This window comes from Hypanus sabinus, unplaced genomic scaffold (assembly GCF_030144855.1).
Source record: "Hypanus sabinus isolate sHypSab1 unplaced genomic scaffold, sHypSab1.hap1 scaffold_122, whole genome shotgun sequence".
NCBI classification, from domain to species: domain Eukaryota; kingdom Metazoa; phylum Chordata; class Chondrichthyes; order Myliobatiformes; family Dasyatidae; genus Hypanus; species Hypanus sabinus.
The window spans coordinates 120,230-143,125 of record NW_026779281.1 but is presented as its reverse complement, the minus strand read 5'-3'; the positions used below and the strand labels follow the sequence as shown (position 1 = coordinate 143,125).

The window sequence follows — 22,896 nt, the reverse complement described above, 5'->3', positions numbered from 1 at the left end:
ACCAATTTAATTTCCTAACTGGCCTCAAACTCATCACCAGAGTCTAACGCTAGACCCCTTTGCTGCAACCACTGTATCTTTTCCAGCTCGAATAGCCTCTGTCCTTCTGCTTCCTCCCTCTGTTTTTCTGCCTCCTCTCTGATTTTCTGCCTCGATAGCCTCAAACTGCCTCTGCCTTTCCGCAGCCTCCATCTTTAATTTTTCTCACTCATACTGGAGCTCAAGCTCACTAGATTTACTTTCAGGAAACACCTCCAACTCCTCCACTTTAAACACACTCTCAGAAACATAATGTTCAGCTGTTATCCTCTGCAACTGTGCCCTCCTCATTGTCAATTTCAACATAACAAGTTTTAACCTTCTAACAAGACTCAACAACTCAATCCTTCTGGCATCCTCTAATGCCTCAGAGGTTGCTGCTTCCAAACAATAATCAGCATCCACTGCTGATTTTCCACACACAAATAAATCAAAAGGGACTTCCCCAATGAAATCGATAATTAATGACGACGCCCCCATAGATGTTCATATCCCGGATGCAGGCCCCAATTTTGTTATGAATCGTAAAGCTTTAAAAAAGAATCAGCACCAATAGACTACACCTGGAACAACACACACAAAATACTGGTGGAACACAGCAGGCCAGGCAGCATCTATAAGAAGAAGCATAGTCGACGTTTCAGGCCGAGACCCTTCATCAGGACTGCCTGAGACTGCCGGACAAAGGGCCTCCGCCTGAAACGTTGACAGTGCTTCTCCTTATAGATGCTCCCTGGCCTGCTGTGCTCCACCAGCATTTTGTGTGTGTTTGAATTCCAAGCATCTGCAGATTTCCTCGTGAAGACTACACCAGGAGTCTGTTTTTGATCTTAAAACTATCTTTATTAGAATCGACTTATAATGTAGTAACTTAAGCAAGATAAACAAAAGTTAACAGTGTTATGTGTATATATGTGTGTAAATATAAATCCAAAACTATTGAGCTTGGGGAGAACAAGGCTTGGAGTCTTGAGATGGTAAAGTATGAAAGTTCAGTTCAACCACAGAATAGGTGATGAGAGAGATATATGTAATCCAGGGTAAATGTCGAGAGAAGGCAATTATGTCGAATTCCACAGGTTCCATGGTGGTAAAACAAGAGAACAGTCACTGTAGATATTATCTGTCATCCTTCCAAATCCACATAATAATTATCACCCAAAGTGACTTGTCACAAGGCGTATCGTCTTCAAGTGAATTACCACACCACACCCAGGCAAGGGTTAACACATCGGTGGTCTTCACATGATACCCCAAATCAGATCCACTCCTATGGATCAAACGAGGTGACAACCACACATTCGATGTATGATGAATTGATAATTAACCCACACTTGCGGGCACCTATTTCCCTTGTATCGATCTTTCCATTTTTCCTCCTTCATCTCCGTCTGACTCTGAGTGTCTGTGTCCTCAGTTAAAACTAAACAAGCTGTGAGTGATGTAAACAAGCTGCAAGTCAGACTGATTAAACTTCCTAATCTCTCTCTCTTAAAATGACAGTCCACAGCAAACAAAACCTAGGGATTCATATCAACTGACTGGTGTGCCAGTAGTTGGAATGACTGAGTGAATCCTATCCCACATTCTCAGCAGGTAAATGGCTCCTCTCCAGTGTGAACTCGCTGATGTCTCTGTAGTGTGGAAGAGTGAGTGAATCTCTTCCCACATTCTGAGCAGGTGAATGGCCTCTCTCCAGTGTGAGCTCGCTGATGTTCCAGCAATCTGGATGAGTTATTGAATCTCTTCCCACAGACTAAGCAGATGAACGGCTTCTCCCCAGTGTGAACTCGCTGATGTTCCAGTAATCTGGATGACTCAGTGAATCTCTTCCCACAGACTAAGCAGATGAACGGCTTCTCCCCAGTGTGAACTGACTGGTGTCTCTGCAGGGAGCGTGAGTGACTGAACCTCTTCCCACATTCTGAGCAGGGGAATGGCTTCTCTCCAGTGTGAACTCGCTGATGACTCTGCAGGTCGGATGAGCGAGTGAATCTCTTCCCACATTCTGAGCAGAGGAACGGCTTCTCCCCAGTGCGAGCTCGCTGGTGTCTCTGTAGGGCGGATGAATGAGTGAATCTCTTCCCACATTCTGAGTAGATGAACGGCTTCTCCCCAGTGTGAGCTCGCTGGTGTTTCAGAAGGTTGGATGACAGAGTGAACCGTTTCCCACATTCTGTGCAATTGAACGGCTTTTCACCAGTGTGAACACTCTCATGTCTCTGTAGGTAGGATGACTCAGTGAATCCCTTCCCACATTCTGAGCAGATGAACGGCTTCTCCCCAGTGTGAGCTCGCTGGTGTCTCTGTAGGGTGGATGAATGAGTGAATCTCTTCCCACATTCTGAGCAGATGAACGGCTTCTCCCCAGTGTGAGCTCGCTGGTGACTCTGTAGGGCGGATGAATGAGTGAATCTCTTCCCACATTCTGAGCAGGTGAACGGCCTCTCTCCAGTGTGAACTCGCTGATGACTCCGTAGGTTGGATGACTGAGTGAATCCCTTCCCACATTCTGAACAGGTGAACGGCTTCACCCCAGTGTGAATTCGCTGATGACTCTGTAGGTGGGATGACACAGTGAATCTCTTCCCACAGACTGAGCAGGTGAATGGCTTCTCCCCTGTGTGAACTCGCTGGTGACTCCGTAGGTCGGATGACTGGGTGAATCCCTTCCCACAGTCTGAGCAGTTGAACGGCTTCTCCCCCGTGTGAACTCGCTGATGTCTCTGTAGGCGGGATATCAGAGTGAATCCTTTCCCACAGTCTGAGCAGGTGAATGGCCTCTCCCCAGTGTGAACTGGCAGATGACTCTGTAGGTGGGATGACTGAGTGAATCTCTTCCCGCATTCTGAACAGGTGAACGGTTTCTGCCCAGTGTGAAGTCGCTGATGTCTCTGTAGGGTGGATAACTCACTGAATCCTTTCCCACATTCTGAGCAGGTGAATGGCTTCTCCCCAGTGTGAACTCGCTGATGTCTCAGTAGGCTGGATAACTCACTGAATCCTTTCCCACATTCTGAGCATGTGAATGGCTTCTCCCCAGTGTGAACTCGCTGATGTCTCAGTTGGCTGGATAAATCACTGAATCCTTTCCCACATTCTGAGCAGGTGAATGGCTTCTCCCCAGTGTGAACTCGCTGATGTACCAGTAGGTTGGATAACTCACTGAATCCTTTCCCACATTCTGAGCAGGTGAATGGCTTCTCCCCAGTATGAACTCGCTGATGTCTCCTTAGGTTGGATGACCGACTGAATCCCTTCGCACAGACTGAGCAGGTGAATGGCTTCTCCCCAGAGTGAACTCGCTGATGTACCAGTAGGTTGGATAACTCACTGAATCCTTTCCCACATTCTGAGCAGGTGAATGGCTTCTCCCCAGTGTGAACTCGCTGATGTACCAGTAGGTTGGATGACCGAGTGAATCCCTTCGCACAGACTGAGCAGGTGAACGGCTTCTCCCCAGTGTGAGCTCGCTGATGTCTCTGTAGGGCGGATGAATGAGTGAATCTCTTCCCACAGACTGAGCAGGTGAAGCGCCTCTCTCCAGTGTGAACTCGCTGGGGACTCCGTAGGTTGGATGACTGAGTGAATCTCTTCTCACATTCTGAACAGGTGAACGGCCTCTCCCCAGTGTGAACTCGCTGGGGACTCCGTAGGTTGGATGACTGAGTGAATCCCTTCCCACAGACTGAACAGGTGAATGGCTTCTCCCCAGTGTGAACTCGCTGGTGAGCCATAAGGTCAAATGACTGAGTGAATCCTTTCCCAGAAATTCAGCAGATCACCAGCCTCTACCAGGTGTGGTGTGAACTGACTGGTGTGTCCACAGGTCCAACTGAATCCTTTCTCACACACAGAACAGATGAATGGCCTTGCCCAGTGTGAACTTGCTGATGTACCTTTAATTGTGATAACTGAGTGAATCTACTCCCACTGTCTGAGCAGGTGAACAGCCTTTCTCCTGTGTAAGATGACTGGCTTGCTATTTGGTCAAATGATCAATTGAATCCCTCTCCACAGTCTGAGCATGAAGGATGGTCGATTGAATCCCTCGCTCCACTTCTTAAATATCCAGACAGAGACAGCAAAACTGGCGTTTTCTGTTTGAGATCCCCACGACAAATTCCTTCTCGTTTTTAACCTGTGAAAAGATTTACAAACTCCATCAATGGGTTTAGGACAACATTTCAGATGAGATAACTTGAGTTGCCATGGTTTGACTTGGTATCACACGGTTACAGTGAGGTTCAACCCAAGTTGGACAGAGAAATCATCTTCTGACTGGGCACAGTGCTGGTATCTGGAAGACCATCAAACTCTCTGATGCTCTTCCTGTCTCTATAAGAATGGGGCATTTCTGCCATCTCCAATCTGTGACCTGGCTCAGTTTGACTCTCTCCATTGGTATTATTCCCCGTTCCTGCTGAGCTGCATGGGTGCCTGGCCCCACAGTAACTGAACCAGTCTCACGCAAATTGTCTTTGTGGATGTGCATCTGGGATTTTCTTTTATGTATTATTAACTTAAAGTGCTACAGCTTTAACACCATGTAAAAAAATTCCTGCTGAGATGACTGGTTGGTCCGCACAGCTGTTAAAAGGGGTTAGAGTGAATTTTTGTAATATTTCAGGTTCTTGTAGAAAAGTACAACACAGAAACAGGTCCTTTGGGCCATCTAGTCTTGTGCTGAACTATTTAAATTGCCCCTCCCACACCCCTACAATCCAGGTACCTACACGAACCTCCTAAATGTTGAAATCGAGCTCGCATGCACCACTTGTGCTGGCTGCTCATTCCACACCCAGATGACCATCTGTGTGAAGAAGTTTCCCCTCATGTTCCCCTTAACATTTCACCTTTCACCCTTAACCCCTGGCCACTGGTTGAAGTCCCACCCAATCTCAGTGGAGAAAGCCAGCTTGCATTTACACTATCTGTGCCCCTCTACCACAATCAAATCTCCCCTCAATCTTCTACATTCCAGAGAATAAAGTCCTGACCTGTTCAATCTTTCCTTATAACCCAAGTCCTCCAAACTTGACAACAGCCTTGTGAATTTTCTCTGAAATCTTTGAATCTCTTTTAAATCTTTCCTGTAGGTAGGTGACCAAAACATCACACAATACTCCAAATTAGGCCTCTTTTACAAGTCAACATAATATCCATCTATTGTCAGTATTTGGTTCACGAAAGCCAATGGGCTAAAATCTTTCTTTCCGTCACTATCGAACTGTGATACCACTTTCAGTGAATTAAGGACTTGTATTCCCAGGTCCCTTTCTTCTACAACACTCCTCCGTGCCCGACCAGTCACTATGAAAGACCTCCCTTGGTAGGTCAGACCAAAGTGCAACAGCTCACACTGGTCTGAATTAAATTCCATTTTCCATTTCTCAAACCATTTTCCCAGGGGGTCCAGATTGCACTGCAAGCCATGATAGTCTTCCTCGCTGTCCACAACACCACCAGTCTTGGTAGTCATAAATCTGCTAATCCAGTTAACCACACTATCATCCAGATTACTGATATAGATGACAATCCACAACAGATCCAGCACTGATCCCTGTGGCAACCACTAGTCACAGGCTTCCAGTCAGAGAGGCAACCATCTGCTGCCACACTCTGGCTTCTCCCAAAGACAGTGTCTCATCCGATTTACTGTCTCATCTTTAATGCTGAGTGACTGAAACTTCTTGACCAACCTCCCATATGAGACTTTGTCAAGTGCCTTGCTAACGTCCATGTAGACAACATCCACTGCCTTGACTTCAACCACTTTCCTGATAACTTCCTCAAGAGACTCTGTAAGACTGGTTAGACATGACCTACCATGCAAAAAGCCATGCTGTCTATCCTTAATCAGTCCACATCGACCCAAATACTTATATTTCCGGTTCCTGCACATAAGTTCCAGTAACTTTCCCACTATTCACTACTAGTCACCACTCCGTGGGTTTGGAGATTTCCCTTGAATTTCATAGAATGATAGAAATCTATAGCACATTACAGACCCTTTGGCCCACAGTGCTGTGCCGACTATGTAACTTACTCTAGAAGCTGCCTGGAGTTTCCCTAGCGCATAGTCCCCTATGTTTCTGAGCTCCATGTAACTATCTAAGAGAGTGTTAAAAGTCCCTGTTGTATCCGCCTCGACAACCGCTGCTGGCAGTGCATTTGACACATCCAACACTCTCTGTGTAAAAAACCTACCCCTGACATCCCCTCCGCATATATTTCCAAGCACCTTAAAACTATGCCCCCTCCTGTTAGCCATCTTAACGCTGGGAAAAATCCTCTGTCTATCCACACACTCACTGCCCCTCATCATCTTATACACCTAAAAAAGGCTCCAAACATAAACAAGGAAATTATACATTGCTCTGAGGATTTGTTAGAAGTAAACAAAATTATGAGGGTATAGATAGGGTAAATGCAAACAGCTTTTTCCACTGAGGTTGGGTGGGATGACAACCAGATGGGTAAGTGGGGAAGGTGAAAATTTAACGGGAACATTTGGAAAAGTTCTTTGCTGAAATGGTCGTGAGAGTGCAGAATGAGATGTCAGCACTAGTGGAGAATATGAGCTCGATTTCACCATTAAGAGAAGTTTGACAGGTACCTGGATGGTAGGGGTATGGAGGGTGATGATCCCAGTGCAGGTAGTTGCATTAGAGAGCTTAAATGTTTTTGTGGCATTGACTAAATGGGCCAAATAGCCTGTTTCTGTACTGAACTTCTCCATGTTTCTGTGACAGAGAAGCTGGCCAAACTTGTTTGGAAGGGAAAAGGTAGGAGTGACAATGGAGCAGCAATGGCTGGAGTTTCTGGGAGCAATTCGAGAGCTGAGTAATCAATACATCCCAAAGACGTGGAAGCATTGGAATGGCAGCAGGGCACAACCGTGGGTTAAATGAGAATCCAAAACCAACATAAAAGCAGAGGAGAGGGCAAACAAAAGAGCAAAAGACCATTAAGAAGCTTTTAGAATCCAACAGAAGACAACTAAAGGAAAGTCAGATGAGTTCGGGAGTGGAATTATGAAATGGCTGTCATTAATGAGTTTTGGTTGCACCCAACAGTCCGCGGCATTTAGAGGAACAAGTTATCCAGGGCCTCAATATCTCTTGAAAACCAAGATTCCCTGCACTAGTTACCATTCAACTTTTATTTTGTCAGACACATACAAACTCTACACCCTTAAAATTTCACTTCTGAAGAACTCGCACTTACCAAGTACTGCTTTGCTAAAAAACATCCTGTCCCAATTAACACTTGTCAAATCCTTGCAAATATCATAAAAATTGGCCTTTCAATTTAGAATCTCAAGAGAGGTCCAGGCCTCTGCTTTTCTGTATTTACTTGGAATCTCATGATCAGTAGATACAAAGTGTTCCCATACACTAATTTCTGTCACTAGCCCTAGATCACTTCCCAATAGCTTAATGCACACTTCTACATCGGGAATTTTATATACTGATTAAGGTAGATTTGATAAGCTCTACCCCATCTAGTCCTTTTACAGCCTAGGATTCCAGTCAATAAACAGAAAGTTAAAATCACTCACTTTATCAACCTTTGTTTCTTGGCATAGTCCGCAATCTCTCTACAGATTTGTTCCTTGAAATCCCTCAGACTGTTGGGCGCAAGCAAGTCCAAGTAATGGCTACAATATCATAATTTCATGTCCTGAGGTCTGAATGACATCTGTTTGCTGTCAAAAAAACAACCTTGCCCTCAATGTCACTGAAACAAAGGAGCTGGCTGCAGACTACAGGAGAAATGGAGACAGGCTGACCCAGGATCTGGGGTTGAGAGGGTGAACAGCTTTAAGTTCCCTGGCACACACAACACCGAGGATCTCACCGGGTCTGTACATACTGGCTGTGTGGTGAAAAAGGCACAACAGCACCACTTTCACCGCAGGCGGTTCAGGAAGTGTGGGACGGGGCCCCAAATACTAACAACTTTCTACAGGGGCACAATTGAGAGCATCCTGACTGGCTGCATGACTGCCTGGTATGGGTGCTGTACTTCACTCAGTTGCAGGACTCTGCAGAGAGTGGTGCAGACAGCCCAGCGCATATGTAGATGTGAACTTCTCACTATTCAGGACATTGACAAAAACAGGTGTGTAAAAAGGGCCACTGTGTAAAAAGGATCATTGGGGACCAGAGTCACCCCAACCACAAACTGTTCGAGCTGCTACCATCTGGGAAACGGTACAACAGCCTGAAAGCCCGGACCAACAGGCCCAGGGACAGCTTCTTCCACCAGGCCCTCTGATTGATTAATTCATGCTGATACAATTGTACTTTTATTTATCCTGACTGTCCTGTTGTACATACTATTTATTATAAACTATTATAAATTTCACATTGCAACTTTAGACAGAGACGTAACATAAAGATTTCTACAACTCGTGTATGAAGAATGTAAGTAATAAAGTCAATTCGATTCAATTCACCCTCTCCACTATCTGTTCTGTCATTCTGGCTCCAATCCTCCCTGCAACTTTAGTTTAACCACCCACCCCACAGGGGAGCACCAGCAAGCCTTGCCACTAGGATATTCGTCCCTTTCTAGTTCTGTTCCACTAACTAACAAATCCCCTATCACCCCTTTGACTTTCCTCTGCCAGGTAATTCCCCCCAACAGTTTCTAAAGTGTCCACCTGTTGTTGTGTGGGATAGCAACAAGAGTACTCGGCGATGGCTATTTAACCTCACTCCCCTTCCTGACTCTCACCCAGTTTCCTGTGTCCTGCACCTTGGGTGCAACTCACCTCCCTGCTCGTCATACCTATCACACCCTCTGACGCTTGGATGATGCGGAATTCATCCACTTCCAGCTCCAACTCCTTAAAGTGCAGCTGGATATACACCTTCTACGTGAGTGCGTCAGGGACACTGGAGGTCTCCCCGCCTTCCCACCAATGTCCCCTCTAATTTGTAGTGACCAGTGTGTGCAAAAACCTTGTACTGTACAATTTTTACCCACTGACAACAACATGTACAAACTGAATTTTACATAGAGAGATATTCATTTCAACAGCGAACAAGTCACTGTCAGTAAGATCTTTAATCTCCTCTGGTTGAGTCTTGATTGAGTTCATCTGCACTCTCACACAACCTATGTAACAGGTTAATGAAGGATTTACTCGCCACAGCTTTTGCAAACCACCTATTTGTGATTTTCTTGCTAAATGATGCTTTCAACTTCAGATTTCCAAATATCACTCCACTAGAAAATTCTCCAGCAACTCTTGCATCACCACAACACACACAGTATTGTACATAAATATTTCCCCTGAAGTCTCACCCAGGTGACTGACAGTGGTGAACAGTGATGGTAATGCCAAGGAATACTGCCTTTAAGGACAGTAGTCCGTCTCCCTGGAGTCTGGCACATTTCTGATGTGAAAGCTACTTGTTGCCCAGGGCAAAGGTGTTTGATATCATTACGTAGCCAGACAGAATTGGTGGAAGCGTGTTCTCACTGGTAGAAAAATGCAGACCGAGTGGAGGTAGAACAAGCAACAGACACAAAATGCCGGAGGAACTCAGCAGGCCAGGCAGTATCTATGGAAAAGAGTACTAATGCTGAATTCCTCCAGCAATTTGTGTGTGTAGCTTGGATTTCCAGCATCTGCAGATTTCCTCTTTGTGATTGGAGGTAGATCAAAGATGATTTTCTCAACTGGTGATGTAAAAGATTTTAGAGCCATAGAATAGAACACGACAGCACAGTACAGGCCCTTCAGCCCTCCATGTTGTGCCAACCCATATAAACCTTAAAAAAAAGAACTAAACCCACACTACCCCGTAACCCTCCATTTTTCTTTCATCCATGTGCCTGTCCAAGAGGCTGTTAAATACCCCTAATGTTTTAGCCTCCACCATCACCCCTGGCAAGTCATTCCAGTCACTCACAACACTCTGTGTAAAAAAAAACTTACCCCTGATGTCTCCCCTAAACTTCCCTCCCTTAATTTTATACATATGCCCTCTGGTGTTTGCTGTTGGTGCCCTGGGAAACGGGTACTGACTATCCACCCTGTCTATGCCTCTTGTAATCTTTTAGCCCTCTATCAAGTTCTAGACCTTTCATATTATTTCACATTTCATAAAGATTGAAACAGAATAGGCTGAAACACACTGTTCAAAAGTGCTGGCGTTCAATCCACTTGGTGCATTGACTCATTACATTTTTTGGGTTTATGTTTGTCAGAAACACATCCAACAGATTTCCCATCAGAAGTGCAGGTAAATTCTGGACCTGATTTCAAATGAACCACTGAGCACTCTGAAAAAAAGGTGCGGCAGAGGCCGATTTCTCCCCTGTGCTTTTATTTTTCGTGTGAACTATGTAACATTGATGGTGATTAATGATCATTACTTTCAGGCGACAGCCCTCCAAACATGTGACGAACCACAGTAAAACTTAGTGAACCTGCCATGGTTGGGTCTTGGGTGTCGGACCAGCAGATTTTCTGTATTATTAGATGTTCTCATATTAATATATCATACCTCACTTCCAAATCACTGTTTTTAGACATCACATTACAGAATGATGTGTTCCACATAACCTCCAAGTTTAAAAGACGCTCAGAAAATAAGGTCAAAGTAAGTTTCAAAGTCATCTGGGAAACAGAAACGTGCAAGTTTAAAGGGAGCAGAGATACCTGACTGACCTGCATGAGGTGTTGAGCTACCTAAAATGCATTCTTGAACGTATAGTGTAGATTTAAAGCATTAATTGGATTTAAATTATTTCATTAAATTAACATTATCTTGGATCTCTTAATCCTAATTCACAAGTTTAACGTAGGATTAACCCTTCTGCATTTGGATAATTACAATCTTTGTTCTTTTCTTTTGAAAGATGCAGTCACATGATAACACTATTCAAACTTCAGACCAAAAGTCTTTTTTTTCCCCACTTCTATTTTTTCCCAGGAAAAAAATACTATAAACTTTTTGCTATTTAAAATTGGTAACATTTGTCAATTCATGCTGTTGTTTAAAATTAAATTGCTTAACTCCCTGAAGCAAACTTGTAAGTTCACGAGCTAATAAAGAATTGAACAAAGAGGATTGTATATTTTACGCACAAAGCAGCATAATGTCAATGCTCCTATATCATAAATTGGGAGACGAATGTACACATCCCAACCTTATTAGGTATTTGTACTCAATTTTTCCCACAGATGGTGAACTGCTAATCTTGGCTGGTTCATCAGGCATAGCATGGAGTAGATTTGAAGGGAGGTGGGGTGGTTTGTGTATTTGCGGCAGTGCTGGGAGGAAAAATCAGCATGAATGATGAATGTCTTTAATGTCCCTTCCTATAAAATACTCTTCAAATGTTTCACACTTATTTGACCTTGAGCTTTTTTTTTCAAACATTAATACACTTTAGTCAGGATTACTTAGAATTTCAACATCTCTTTTCCAGCGAAAATAATAAGTGGGAAGGGGTATAATTTAAAGATCCTATATATTCAGTTTAATCTACCCCATTCTAATGAGATGTTTATTCAGTTATTCATGCTATTGACAAGGCTCCGAATAAACCAAATGAGGACCAATAGGTGTGATCCATTCTTACAACCAGTTCAATGGCATAATTTTAAACTCACTTCTCCAAGTTTTCACATTTAGGAGCAGAATCACAAGAAGAGGTGGCAAATGACCAGGGAAAGCTTCACACAGAATCACAGAACAATTTTATAAAATTATTGTTGGCATGAAAGGAGATCATCAACCAGAACTATCCTCTCAATTCCAATCCTTTTCTCTTGCCCTGCATCACTCAAAAATTCCCTCTCATTTCCTTTCCAATTCTATTTGAAAGTACCGTCTTAGTCTTTGACAGTACTGTCCTGTGGATATCCAGTAACTGTGCTCTGGAAGTCCAATCCACAGTAGAATCTTTGCTAATCTACAATGCTAGCACTGCACCTCACCATACTTTATGTCCGGTAATTTAACCAAGATTCCGGTTTTCTAATCACAGAAAAGACTAGGTACTAATTTAAAACAAAGGCTAAGGTTTAAACTTTCATCTTATGCTGATGATCATCTAATGTTATACTGCTTTTCCATATGTATATATATATATATAAGATAGATAGATAGATAGATAGATAGATAGATAGATAGATAAATAAATAAATAAGGAATGACAGATAAGGTTGTGGTCTAAGGTAGAAGGAGTCAATTTTAGAAAATCTAGCACATCTATTTTTCAACATAGTCCACTCCTACATTTACACACTTAGTCCAGCGGTCGTGTAACATACGAATCTTGGACCTCCAGAGAGTGTCCACAGATGGGTGATTGATAAGTTTTGTTCCCTTTCTCCGAGTTCCTAATCCTTGCATTTAGATAGCTGGAGCTCAGCTCTGTCTGAGAGATCCATCGGTTCCCATTCCCTCATCAGCCGGAAGCTCCCCGGGGCCCGTGTACGGATCGTGGGGCTGAGAGAGAGGGAAGAGGGCAGGACTGTCCCGGGGTTGCTGCCCACGGTGTCCGAAATTCAGAGGAATTATCCCGAAGTCGGTGTTTAAGATAAAAACACGGAGAATCGCTCTTACCTGCAACCGACATTTTCAAGGCCTCGTGTGCTGCGCGCATGCGTGATACTCGGGGACGTTGTCAGCCTGACGCCTGCGCAGTTCATCAGTGCTTCAGTGCCTGATAAAAATTATTCGCGCACGGCCTTAAGGGTAATAACGGTGCCATTAAACAGTTCTTGAAGCACCGGTTCAATGTCCATATCTCATTTTTTTTCGGGTATATAGAAAAAATCTGAAGCTTTTTTAACGCAGGAAGCGGCTCACATAAACAATATAATATCAACATGTATTTAATGCCAAGGTAAAATGTGGATATAAAACACAAGAGATTCTGCAGTGGCTGAACATACAGAGACGCATGCACACAAAATGCTGGAGGAGCTCTGCAGTTCAGGTAGCAACTAAGCAGCAGAGTCCACAGTCTAGGCATGCTGAAGAGGATCGGTCTAAAAGTTGTTTATTTATTCCTTTCCACAATTGCTGCCTAATCTTTTGATTTCCACCAGTATTTTGCAGAAACTAACAATCTTTTATTTCCGGTCAACCAGTTTCCAAATTTTTCTGATCTTCCTTTTGTAGCCATATCCTGCTGGTCTGATTCCGCCTCCTCCTCGTAAACTCTAGACCCCATCTCTCTCTGGAGCCCCAAAGCCTGACTCAGGCTGGCAACTCTTTGGTTTCTGACTCTGCACCATCGAAGATTCACTCGCTGGTCTGCTGTCAGACTTTAGAGGTGCATTGTGTTACGAGACCGCAGATTCGTTTACTGTGAGTGTCGCTTTAAGTGCTTGACTGAGGCGGGTCTGTGACGTCACACAGGCGCTACAGCAGAGACAGAGAGGGAGGAGAGGGAGGGGAAGAGAGGAAGAGTGAGAGACTTCAGCTCGTCACTGCTATGCCCAAAAGATTGGGTTGATCATCGGCACGCAGTGCACAACGGATGTGTGACTGTCACTTCGTATAATCCATATGTGTGGATTTCCCTTACCCGGAATCGGGGTGTTCTGTGGTAACCACCCGAAGAAGATATTCTTGTGACTGTCACCTGGTGATATTTCTAAGTGGATTTCTGAACTAATCGACGGATAAGATCTTCGGCGACTGTTATTTCGTTCACCCAGCGTGGAATGTGTGTGGAATTCTTCGTAATTGCCTTCTCTCTACATCTTCGTGTGGATTTACAAATCTCTCCTCTCACTCGCTTGTTCCGTAGATTACTGAACTTTTCCACTTTACCATCTTAAGAGTTTAAGCATTGTTTCCCAAGTTTGATAGTTTGGAATACGTACAACACCGTTAATTGCTGTTTATTTCGTTCAATCTTTTAGATTTGGAGTAGATACTAATGAAGAGAGTGGTTTTAACATCGAAACCAGACTCCGTTAGTGATCTATTGCTGCTGGTACGTAAAAATTGCAACAACCCAGATGTCTGAGTCACAGTCCTTTAAAATTGGTGAAAATGACACAAAACATTGAAAAGAGCGGAGAAGAAGGAGTTTAACCAACTTCGTCCAGAGCCCTGAACAACGTCACAACCACAGTGAGCTCATCGTCTTGTTCAGCCCGGAGAAAATCATGCAGGAAATTCATGCAGGTGTATAAGATGATGAGAGGCATTGGTCGTGTGGATAGCCAGAGGCTTTTTCCCAGGGCAGAAACGGCTAACAAGAGGGGGAATAGGTTTAAGCTGCTTGGAAGTAGGTACAGAGGAGATGTCAGAGCTAAGGTTTTAAAGCAAAGAGTGGTGTTTGTGTGGAATGCATTGCCAGCGATGGTGGCAGAAGCGAATACAACAGAGTATTTTAAGAGTCTCTTAGATAGGTACACGGAGCTTAGGAAAATAGGTGGCTATGCGGTAGGGTAATTTTAAAGCAGTTTCTAGTGTAAGTTACATGGTCGGCGCAACATTGTGGGCCAAAGCGTCTGTAATGTGTTGTAGATTTCTATGATTCTCTGAAATTCAAGAGAAATCTCCTATTCCACGGAGCGGTGACTAGTTGTAACCTGTAACAGGGAGAGTGAGAGGGGGAACGGCAGGGGTAGATTTTAATATACTGATATGGAACAGAAACATGGGCAGGGACCAGATGGACAGAGTGGCCACTCTAGTGTACATTGTGAGTGTGTTAGAGACGATAAGAACCTGAGACACGGGATTTGATACAAACTGATTTATCTTTCACAGCTCCACAATATTAAACACCAGACTAGTTTAAGTCTAACATCAGCAGAACCGACTCCTCCAATGCTCAGTGACCAGGGTTCAGTCCTGGGTGCGATGAGCAGCCGCAAGAACTGCAGAATCTGACAGTAACAGTCCCTCATGAACCTGCAGCTGCCTTCAGTCACCGTGATGGTTAAACATTTAACACGGAGCTGATTTGAACTTCCTCCCTGATGTGAAGTTGCTGGTGTTGCAGCAGCTGGGATGATTGAGTAAAACTCTTTGCTCACTCCGGACAGAAATGTGGCCTCTATTTAATGTGAACTCACCGGAGCATCACAAGGTGGGTTCACTGAATATGTCTCTTCGCACACACGGAGCAGGTGAACGGCCGCTTCCCAGAGCGAAGCTGTTGGTGTATCTGCGATGGCCGACTGAATCCCTTCCAAAATGAGATCCAGGGAATGATATCTCACTGCTCTGAACGTCATGGCGATGTATCCAATCAGATCACGGACATGGTCACGTGTTCGGGCTCTCCTTGTCGCGAGTGGGGCGCTGTCTTCTCCAGCATCTCCGCCTCCACATTCAAGGATCGGCGACATTCAAGCGCTGGTGAACTGACAGATACAGCGGAACTAACGAGCTGTTGTGTTTGTGAGTCCCAGCATGAAAGTCGTTCAGAGAGAAAAATCAAACTCCCACCCCAACCCTAGCTTAAAAAAAGAACGGCATCCCGATCATCAATCTACAAACCCCACCCCTCTGGACAAAAGGGAACAATAACATCGAGCCCCCCCCCCCCCAAAGGAAACAACCCTACCCCGCACAACAGCGGAGGAGCCGGTGTCACCAGGGTAGCTGAAATCTGGAACTCACTGCCCGAGGTGGTGGTGGAGGCAGGTCCCTTCACAACATTTACGAAGAGGATGAGCATTGAAACTGCCGAGATACAGTCGGCTGTGAACCAAGTGCTGATGAATGGGACCCGTGTGGACAGTGAGTGGATGGTCAGAACAGGTATGGCCGGCCAAAGGCCTGTTTCCGTGCTGTGTGATCCGCCACTCCGCACATGCTAAATTAACGATGGTGGCACCGCAGGGCACTGATTTCAAAACTCCACTCCCCTCTCCAAACTGAAATAAACCAGACTGCACCCCTTTCTCACCTCTGGGAATATCTGTTTCTGTCAAAGTTGCATAGAGATTGGTCGCTTCTGCTAAACAACTGGCAACTGATGAAGTTCCTGTGTCTTCTTGCATTAATGTTGCTTCCTTACAGCAAAACTAACCCTCTCACTGTGTCAGAATCAGTGATTAAATCAGACCCCAAACACTGTGCTTTCATCCCTGCACGTTATAACTGGAACCATCTCACTGAGGGTCTGATGGAGACATAGGATCACATCTCCTCTGCTTCTGACGTTTCAAATACCCTCAGAATGGTTTTCTGATTCAGTCTGAAGGTTATGGTACATTCAGCTCGTCATCAGACCTGAAAAATCATGTCTTCCCGCAGCTGGTTCCTCCTGTTGGTGTGTCCTCTTTCGTCCACCTCCAGGGAAGCTGCATCTCCACACAGACTCCTCACTTGAGAATACACACAGTGTTTTCTGTTGACTAATACACTGTGTGTGGACCCCGCTGGCAATTCTGGTGTTGTGACCCGAATCGAGACAAACACCACGCTGCCCACTCCACCAACAACACGGCACAGCCGGACACATAACAGGGGACTTTACATCCCACAACACTGGATTCAGTGATGAAACCCGTCATTAATGTTGTTGTCCCACCGAAAAGTCCATTAAGGTGCTTTTGAATGCCAGCGCTCGCCCACTGGTGACGTCAGACACAGTTCCCACGCGCCTGACGTCACACATGGGCTCCCCACACCGGGATCTGCCCTCACGTGCGTGGTGTCTTACGTCACCCACGCGCTGCTGTGCTCGAGCTTTATCGGTTTAACGGCTGGGCTAATAATCACGTGACCATCCCCTCCCCCACCGCTGTCAACAGAGGATTCAGGAGCTACGCTATTCCTATTGGTGCTAAGCGATGTCAGTCACTGGTTACAACCAATCGCGGAGGCGGACAAGCCGAGTGGGCGTTACCCCGCTCAAGCGCCGACCGCCTCCTCAGAGCGGAGAAAACCTCAAAGTAAATGTCCGCTTTCTGATTTATTTCCATTTCCCTCCGAGGGAAGTTGGGGCGTTTGTGAAGCGTCTCCTGCGGCCGGAGTCTGATGTATCGCTGAGAGGTAGGAGGAGACCGCTCGGCCCGTCGGTTCGATGCCGGTTCCCCGGGGAGGGAGGGATTGTATTGAAAGGATGAAGATGGTGAGAGAGGGGGCGGACAGGATGTTTGTCCCGGTGGGGACAGGAGGGGCTCATCTGTGGAAATGTCTGAGCCCACGGTGGTGTCGAGCAGAGGGATTCACCACATTGGGGGCAAACACCGGCAGACTGTTGCCCTGCAAGCGAGGCCAATGGTCCGGGCAGAGTGACAATTGTTTGGGCTTGTTGGGATTGTACCTGGAATATGGTGTAAAATCCCGCTCCCCAAACTAACACGGGTTATACAGACCAAAGAACAAACTGCCGGAGGAACTCAGTGGGTCGGGCAGCATCTGTGGAGGGAAATGGACCGTCAACATTTCGGGCCCTCTGGACTGAGAGTGGACGGGAAATAGTCAGAGAAAAGAGGTGAGGGGTGGGGATGGGGCAAGAGCTGGGGAGTGAGAGGTGGATCCAGGTGAGGGGGGAGGTGGGAAGGTGGAAATAGTGACAGGGGTGGGAGGTGAGTGGTTGGGGCAACACGGGGCTGAAGAAGATGGAAATTAATTCCACAGAGGATTAACAAAGAGGTTAGAGAGTATTTGTTATAGAGAGTGCAATGAAGATTCACCAGACTGATCCCTGGAGTGGTGGGTCATCATATGAAGAAAAATGAAATGTAATACCCCTTTCATTTGGAGAATCGAGGACTGAGAGGTGAACACTGAAATGCACAACATCATTACCAGTTGAACCAGGGATCCCAGTGTCTGAAAAGTGGAGTGGTCTGTCTGGGACTGAGATGAGGGGAAATGTCTCCACTCCGAGGGTGGTGAATGTCTGTAAATCCCCACCACAGAGGGCCGTGAAGACTCAGTGATCGTCCCCATGTAAAACAGAGGCTGACTCATGTGTGGAGACCGAAGGGGTGGAGGAAATGAGGACTGGGCAGGAACGTGTGGCTGAGATGGGAGAGCAGCCGCCACCTTGTGATGGTTAGAGGGGCTGAATGGCTTCTTCCTGCTGTTTCTCACTTGATGTTTCAGAGTTCCTGTCCAGCAAGGCTCTGGAGGAATGTAAATAGAAATTAGAGTTTATAAACATAGAACTGATTTAAATGAAACGTGAACATTTCCTGTTTGGGTCTGAATTATGTTTTGGACCTGGTTGGGAATTGAACCAGTGACTCTGTGACCTGGAGATGGAGGGAAAAGGATCGGGGAAGATATGGTGTGGAAAAATAATCATGTATCTGGGGTAAATATGGAATAATGTGGGGAATGCGGTGGATGGGTTTGGCAGCGTGTGAGGGGCGAGGAGCAGAGTCACCGGTTCAGGAGGGAGTCCCTCCACCCGTCAACTGATCCCGTTCCCTGTTCATGTTTTTCTGCAGATCTGCAGCATCTGCGGGTCACTGCTCTACCTATCCGTGTAGCTTCATCTTTCCCCGTTCAGACAAGTCAGTGAGATCCGGATCTGTCACGTCCTCTCGTTGTGGGTGGACAATGTTTATTTCTCTGCAACACTTTCTGTTGTTTCATTCCACTGTTTTGAGGTGCTGAAGTGCAGCCAATGTTTCTGGGTGTCTGACCCGTTTATGTGAGAATTTAGCCATTTGTATTTATCTGCGCTTCTCATAAATGTGTAAAGTTTAGTTCAGCTTCACTTCAGAATTTCCAAAGCAACACCCAGTCAGTCAAATTGCTCCACACAATTAAAATAGCTTATTGCATTTTTTCCATTTTTGTACTATATATATTTATATTCATATTTTAAATCACAATTGTTAAAATCTATTGTTCTGAATTAGGTTCTACTGCTGCCGCAGGGACAACGAATTTCATGACACATGCCGGTGCTATTAAACCGGATTCTGATGGGAGACCCACCACCCTGATCCCAGGTACCACAGATCGTAATGTGAGATTGAAGCATTTTCCATATATTTGTATTCCTCAGAAATGACAACAGTTCAGTTTCCTTCTGAGCTTTCAGAGCAGAAGCTCAGTCTGTTTAATATTTCCACACAATTAAAATGGGAAATTTGTTTATTATCATCATGTACTGAGCTGCAGTGAAAATCTTGCCTGACGTACCATCCACACAGATGGATACATTCCAACAGTACATTGAGCTGATATACAACAAAATAATCACTGTAACAAAGCATTATGGCTGCAGAGAAAGTGCAGTGCAGATAGACAAATGGTGCAGGGTCACGTCCAGTTACATTGTGAGGTTGAGTCCATTTTATCATTCATTTGGCTTATAGCTGTAGACAGGAAGCCATACTTCAGCCTGGTGTTACGCACTTTAAGGGTTTTGTATCTCTTCCCCGATGGGGGAGCGGGCTTGCAGCAAGAATGTCCAGGTTATGAGGTTATTTGAGTACATGGCCTGCTTTTCCGAGGGAGTGGAAATGTAGGAAGAGTCCATGGAGTGGAGGCTTGTTTCTCTGATGTTCTCTGCTCTCCAAAGTTCTCTGCCGTTCCTTGCAGTCATGGGCAGAGCAGTAGCCATACGAAGGCGCGAAGTATCGACAAGGAGCTCAGAGACCTCGGCCTTGTGTAGCTGGATCCTGGACTTCCTGTCAGATCGCCAGCAGGTAGTAAGAGTGGGCTCCATCTCCTCTGTCTCTCTGACCCTCAGCACACATACCCCACAGGGTTGTCACTTTGGACCCCTCCTTTACTCTTTGTGCACCCATGACTTGTGTTGCCACCCACAGCTCCAATCTGCTAATTCAATTTTGCTGACAACAGTACATTGATTGGCCTCATCTCAAATACTGATAACAATCAATCAAATGCCTTCTGACAAGGGTCGGTCCAAACAAACTTTTCACGCTTCTTCAGGAGATTGGTCAGAGGAAGAGCAATCGCAGCAGAGTTCTTACGATAATATCTATCCATTCCCAGAAACCTTCTAAGAGCCTTCTCAGCAGTCAGACTTTTGCCCGAACAGGAGCCAACTTGCTTTGACCGACAACAAAGCCAAGACAGGTCACACTGGCATTGCCCAATTCACTCTTAGCCAAGTTAACTGTAAGGTTGTCCTAGGAAAGCCTGTCAAACAGCTTTTCTACTGCAGAGATATGCTCTTCCCAAGTGCCACTCCCTGTAACTAAGTCATCAATATAGGTATCTGTGTGTTCTAACCCTCGAATTACAAAATCAGTCATTCTCTGGGATGTTCCTGGAGCATTTTTCCTTCCAAAAGGCAAAACATTGTATTCATACAACCCAGATGGTGTCACAAATGCAGAAATTTCTCTACCTCTGTCCATCAATGGAACACACCAATACCCTTTCAACAGATCAATCGTTGTAAGAAATTAGCTTTTCCAGCCTTATCGATGCAATCATCCACTCTAGGGATAGGATAGGCATCTGTTTTTGTTACTGTATTAACCTTTCTATAATCAGTGCAAAATCTAACACTACCATCAGGTATGGGCACAATAATGCAGGGTGACTCCAATCTCATTTTGAAGGCCTAATAATACCATTCTCCAGCATATACTCAATTCCCTGGTCAGCCAATTTACACTTTTCTACGTTCATGCAATTTGGGTGTTGTTTAATCAGTTTAGCTTGACCAACATCAACGTCATGTACTACGACCGTGGTTTGCTTGGGAACAAAGGGAAATAAATCTTTAAACTTCAGAAATAATTACTTCAGCTGTTAACCATATAAACCATATAACAATCACAGCACGGAAACAGGCCATCTTGGCCCTCCTAGTCCGTGCCGAACCCTTAATCTCACCTAGTCCCACCTACCCGCACTCAGCCCATAACCCTCCACTCCTTTCCTGTCCATATACCTATCCAATTTTACCTTAAATGACACAACTGAACTGGCCTCTACTACTCCTACAGGAAGCTCATTCCACACAGCTATCACTCTTTGAGTAAAGAAATACCCCCTGGTGTTTCCCTTAAACTTCTGCCCCCTAACTCTCAAATCATGTCCTCTAGTTTGAATCTCCCCTACTCTCAATGGAAACAGCCTGTTCACGTCAACTCTATCTATCCCTCTCAAAATTTTAAATACCTCGATCAAATCCCCCCTCAACCTTCTACGCTCCAATGAATAGAGACCTAACTTGTTCAACCTTTCTCTGTAACTTAATTGCTGAAACCCAGGTAATATCCTAGTAAATCGTCTCTGCACTCTCTCTAATTTATTGATATCTTTCCTATAATTCGGTGACCAGAACTGTACACAATATTCCAAATTTGGCCTTACCAATGCCTTGTACAATTTTAACATTACATCCCAACTTCTGTACTCAATGCTTTGATTTATAAAGGCCCGCGTTCCAAAAGCCCTCTTCACCACCCTATCTACATGAGACTCCACTTTCAGGGAACTATGCACAGTTATTCCTAGATCTCCCTGTTCCTCTGCATTCCTCAATGTCCTACCATTTACTCTGTATGTTCTATTTGGATTATTCCTGCCAAAATGTAGAATCTCTCACTTCTCAGCATTAAACTCCATCTGCCAACGTTCAGCCCATTCTTCTAACCGGCATAAATCTCCCTGCAAGCTTTGAAAATCCACCTCATTATCCACAACACCTCCTACCTTAGTATCATCGGCATACTTACTAATCCAATTTACCACCGCATCATCCAGATCATTTATGTATATCACAAACAACATTGGGCCCAAAACAGATCCCTGAGGCACCCCGCTAGTCACCGGCCTCCATCCCGATAAACAATTATCCACCACTACTCTCTGGCATCTCCCATCTAGCCACTGTTGAATCCATTTTATTACTCCAGCATTAATACCTAACGACTGAACATTCTTAACTAACCTTCCATGTGGAACTTTGTCAAAGGCTTTGCTGAAGTCCATATAGACTACATCCACTGCCTTACCCTCGTAACTTCTTCAAAAAATTCAATAAGGTTTGTCAAACATGACCTTCCACGCACAAATCCATGCTGGCTACTTCTAATCAGATCCCGTCTATCCAGATAATTATAAATACTATCTCTAAGAATACTTTCCATTAATTTACCCACCACTGATGTCAAACTGACAGGTCTATAATTGCTAGGCTTCCTTCTAGAACCCTTTTTAAACAATGGAACCACATGAGCAATACGCCAATCCTCCGGCACAATCCCCGTTTCTAATGACATATTAAAGATCTCCGTCAGAGCTCCTGCTATTTCTACACAAACTTCCCTCTAGGTCCTGGGGAATATCCTGTCAGGACCCGGAGATCTATCCACTTTTAAATTTCTTAAAAGCGCCGGTACCTCCACCTCTTTAATTGTCATAGGTTCCATAACTTCCTTACTTGTTTCCCACACCTTAGACAATTCAATATCCTTCTCCTTAGTGAATACCGAAGAGAAGAAATCATTCAAAATCTCTCCCATCTCCTTCGGTTCCACACATAGCTGACCACTCTGATTCTCTAAGGGGTCAATTTTATCCCTCACTATCCTCTTGCTTTTAATATAACTGTAGAAACCTTTCAGATTTACTTTCACCTTATTTGCCAAACCAACCTCGTATCTTCTTTTAGCTTTTCTAATCTCTTTCTTAAGATTCCTTTTACATTCTTTATATTCCTCGAGCAATTCCTTTACTCCATGCTGCCTATATCTATTGTAGACATCCTTCTTTTTCTGAACCAAATTTCTAATATCCCTTGAAAACCATGGTGCTCTCAAATCTTTAACCTTTCCTTTCACCCTAACAGGAACATAAAGATTCTGTACCCTCATAATTTCACCCTTAAATGACCTCCATTTCTCTATTACATCCTTCCCATAAAACAACTTGACCCAATCCACTCTCTCTAAAT

At 44.8% G+C, this 22,896-nt stretch overlaps 2 protein-coding genes across 3 annotated transcripts in view; one reads left to right on the top strand and one right to left on the bottom strand.

The window, feature by feature from the left end:
* LOC132386585 (gastrula zinc finger protein XlCGF26.1-like) overlaps positions 1–22,896 on the top strand; it is a 146,123-nt gene that overhangs the window by 78,649 nt on the left and 44,578 nt on the right. The gene's annotated exons all lie outside the window — the stretch shown is intronic.
* On the bottom strand, positions 821–12,689 carry LOC132386584 (zinc finger protein 850-like). Of its 2 annotated transcripts, none has more exons than XM_059958877.1 (2): positions 12,636–12,689; positions 821–4,180 (listed from the first exon to the last, which is right to left on the bottom strand). In XM_059958877.1, exon 2 carries the CDS (start codon positions 3,774–3,776, stop codon positions 1,629–1,631), a length of 2,148 nt encoding a protein of 715 aa, XP_059814860.1. In that variant the 5' UTR covers positions 3,777–4,180; positions 12,636–12,689; the 3' UTR covers positions 821–1,628. The 2 variants fall into 2 exon arrangements, with proteins under 2 accessions (XP_059814860.1, XP_059814862.1); XM_059958879.1 differs by lacking the exon at positions 12,636–12,689 and adding an exon at positions 10,566–10,660.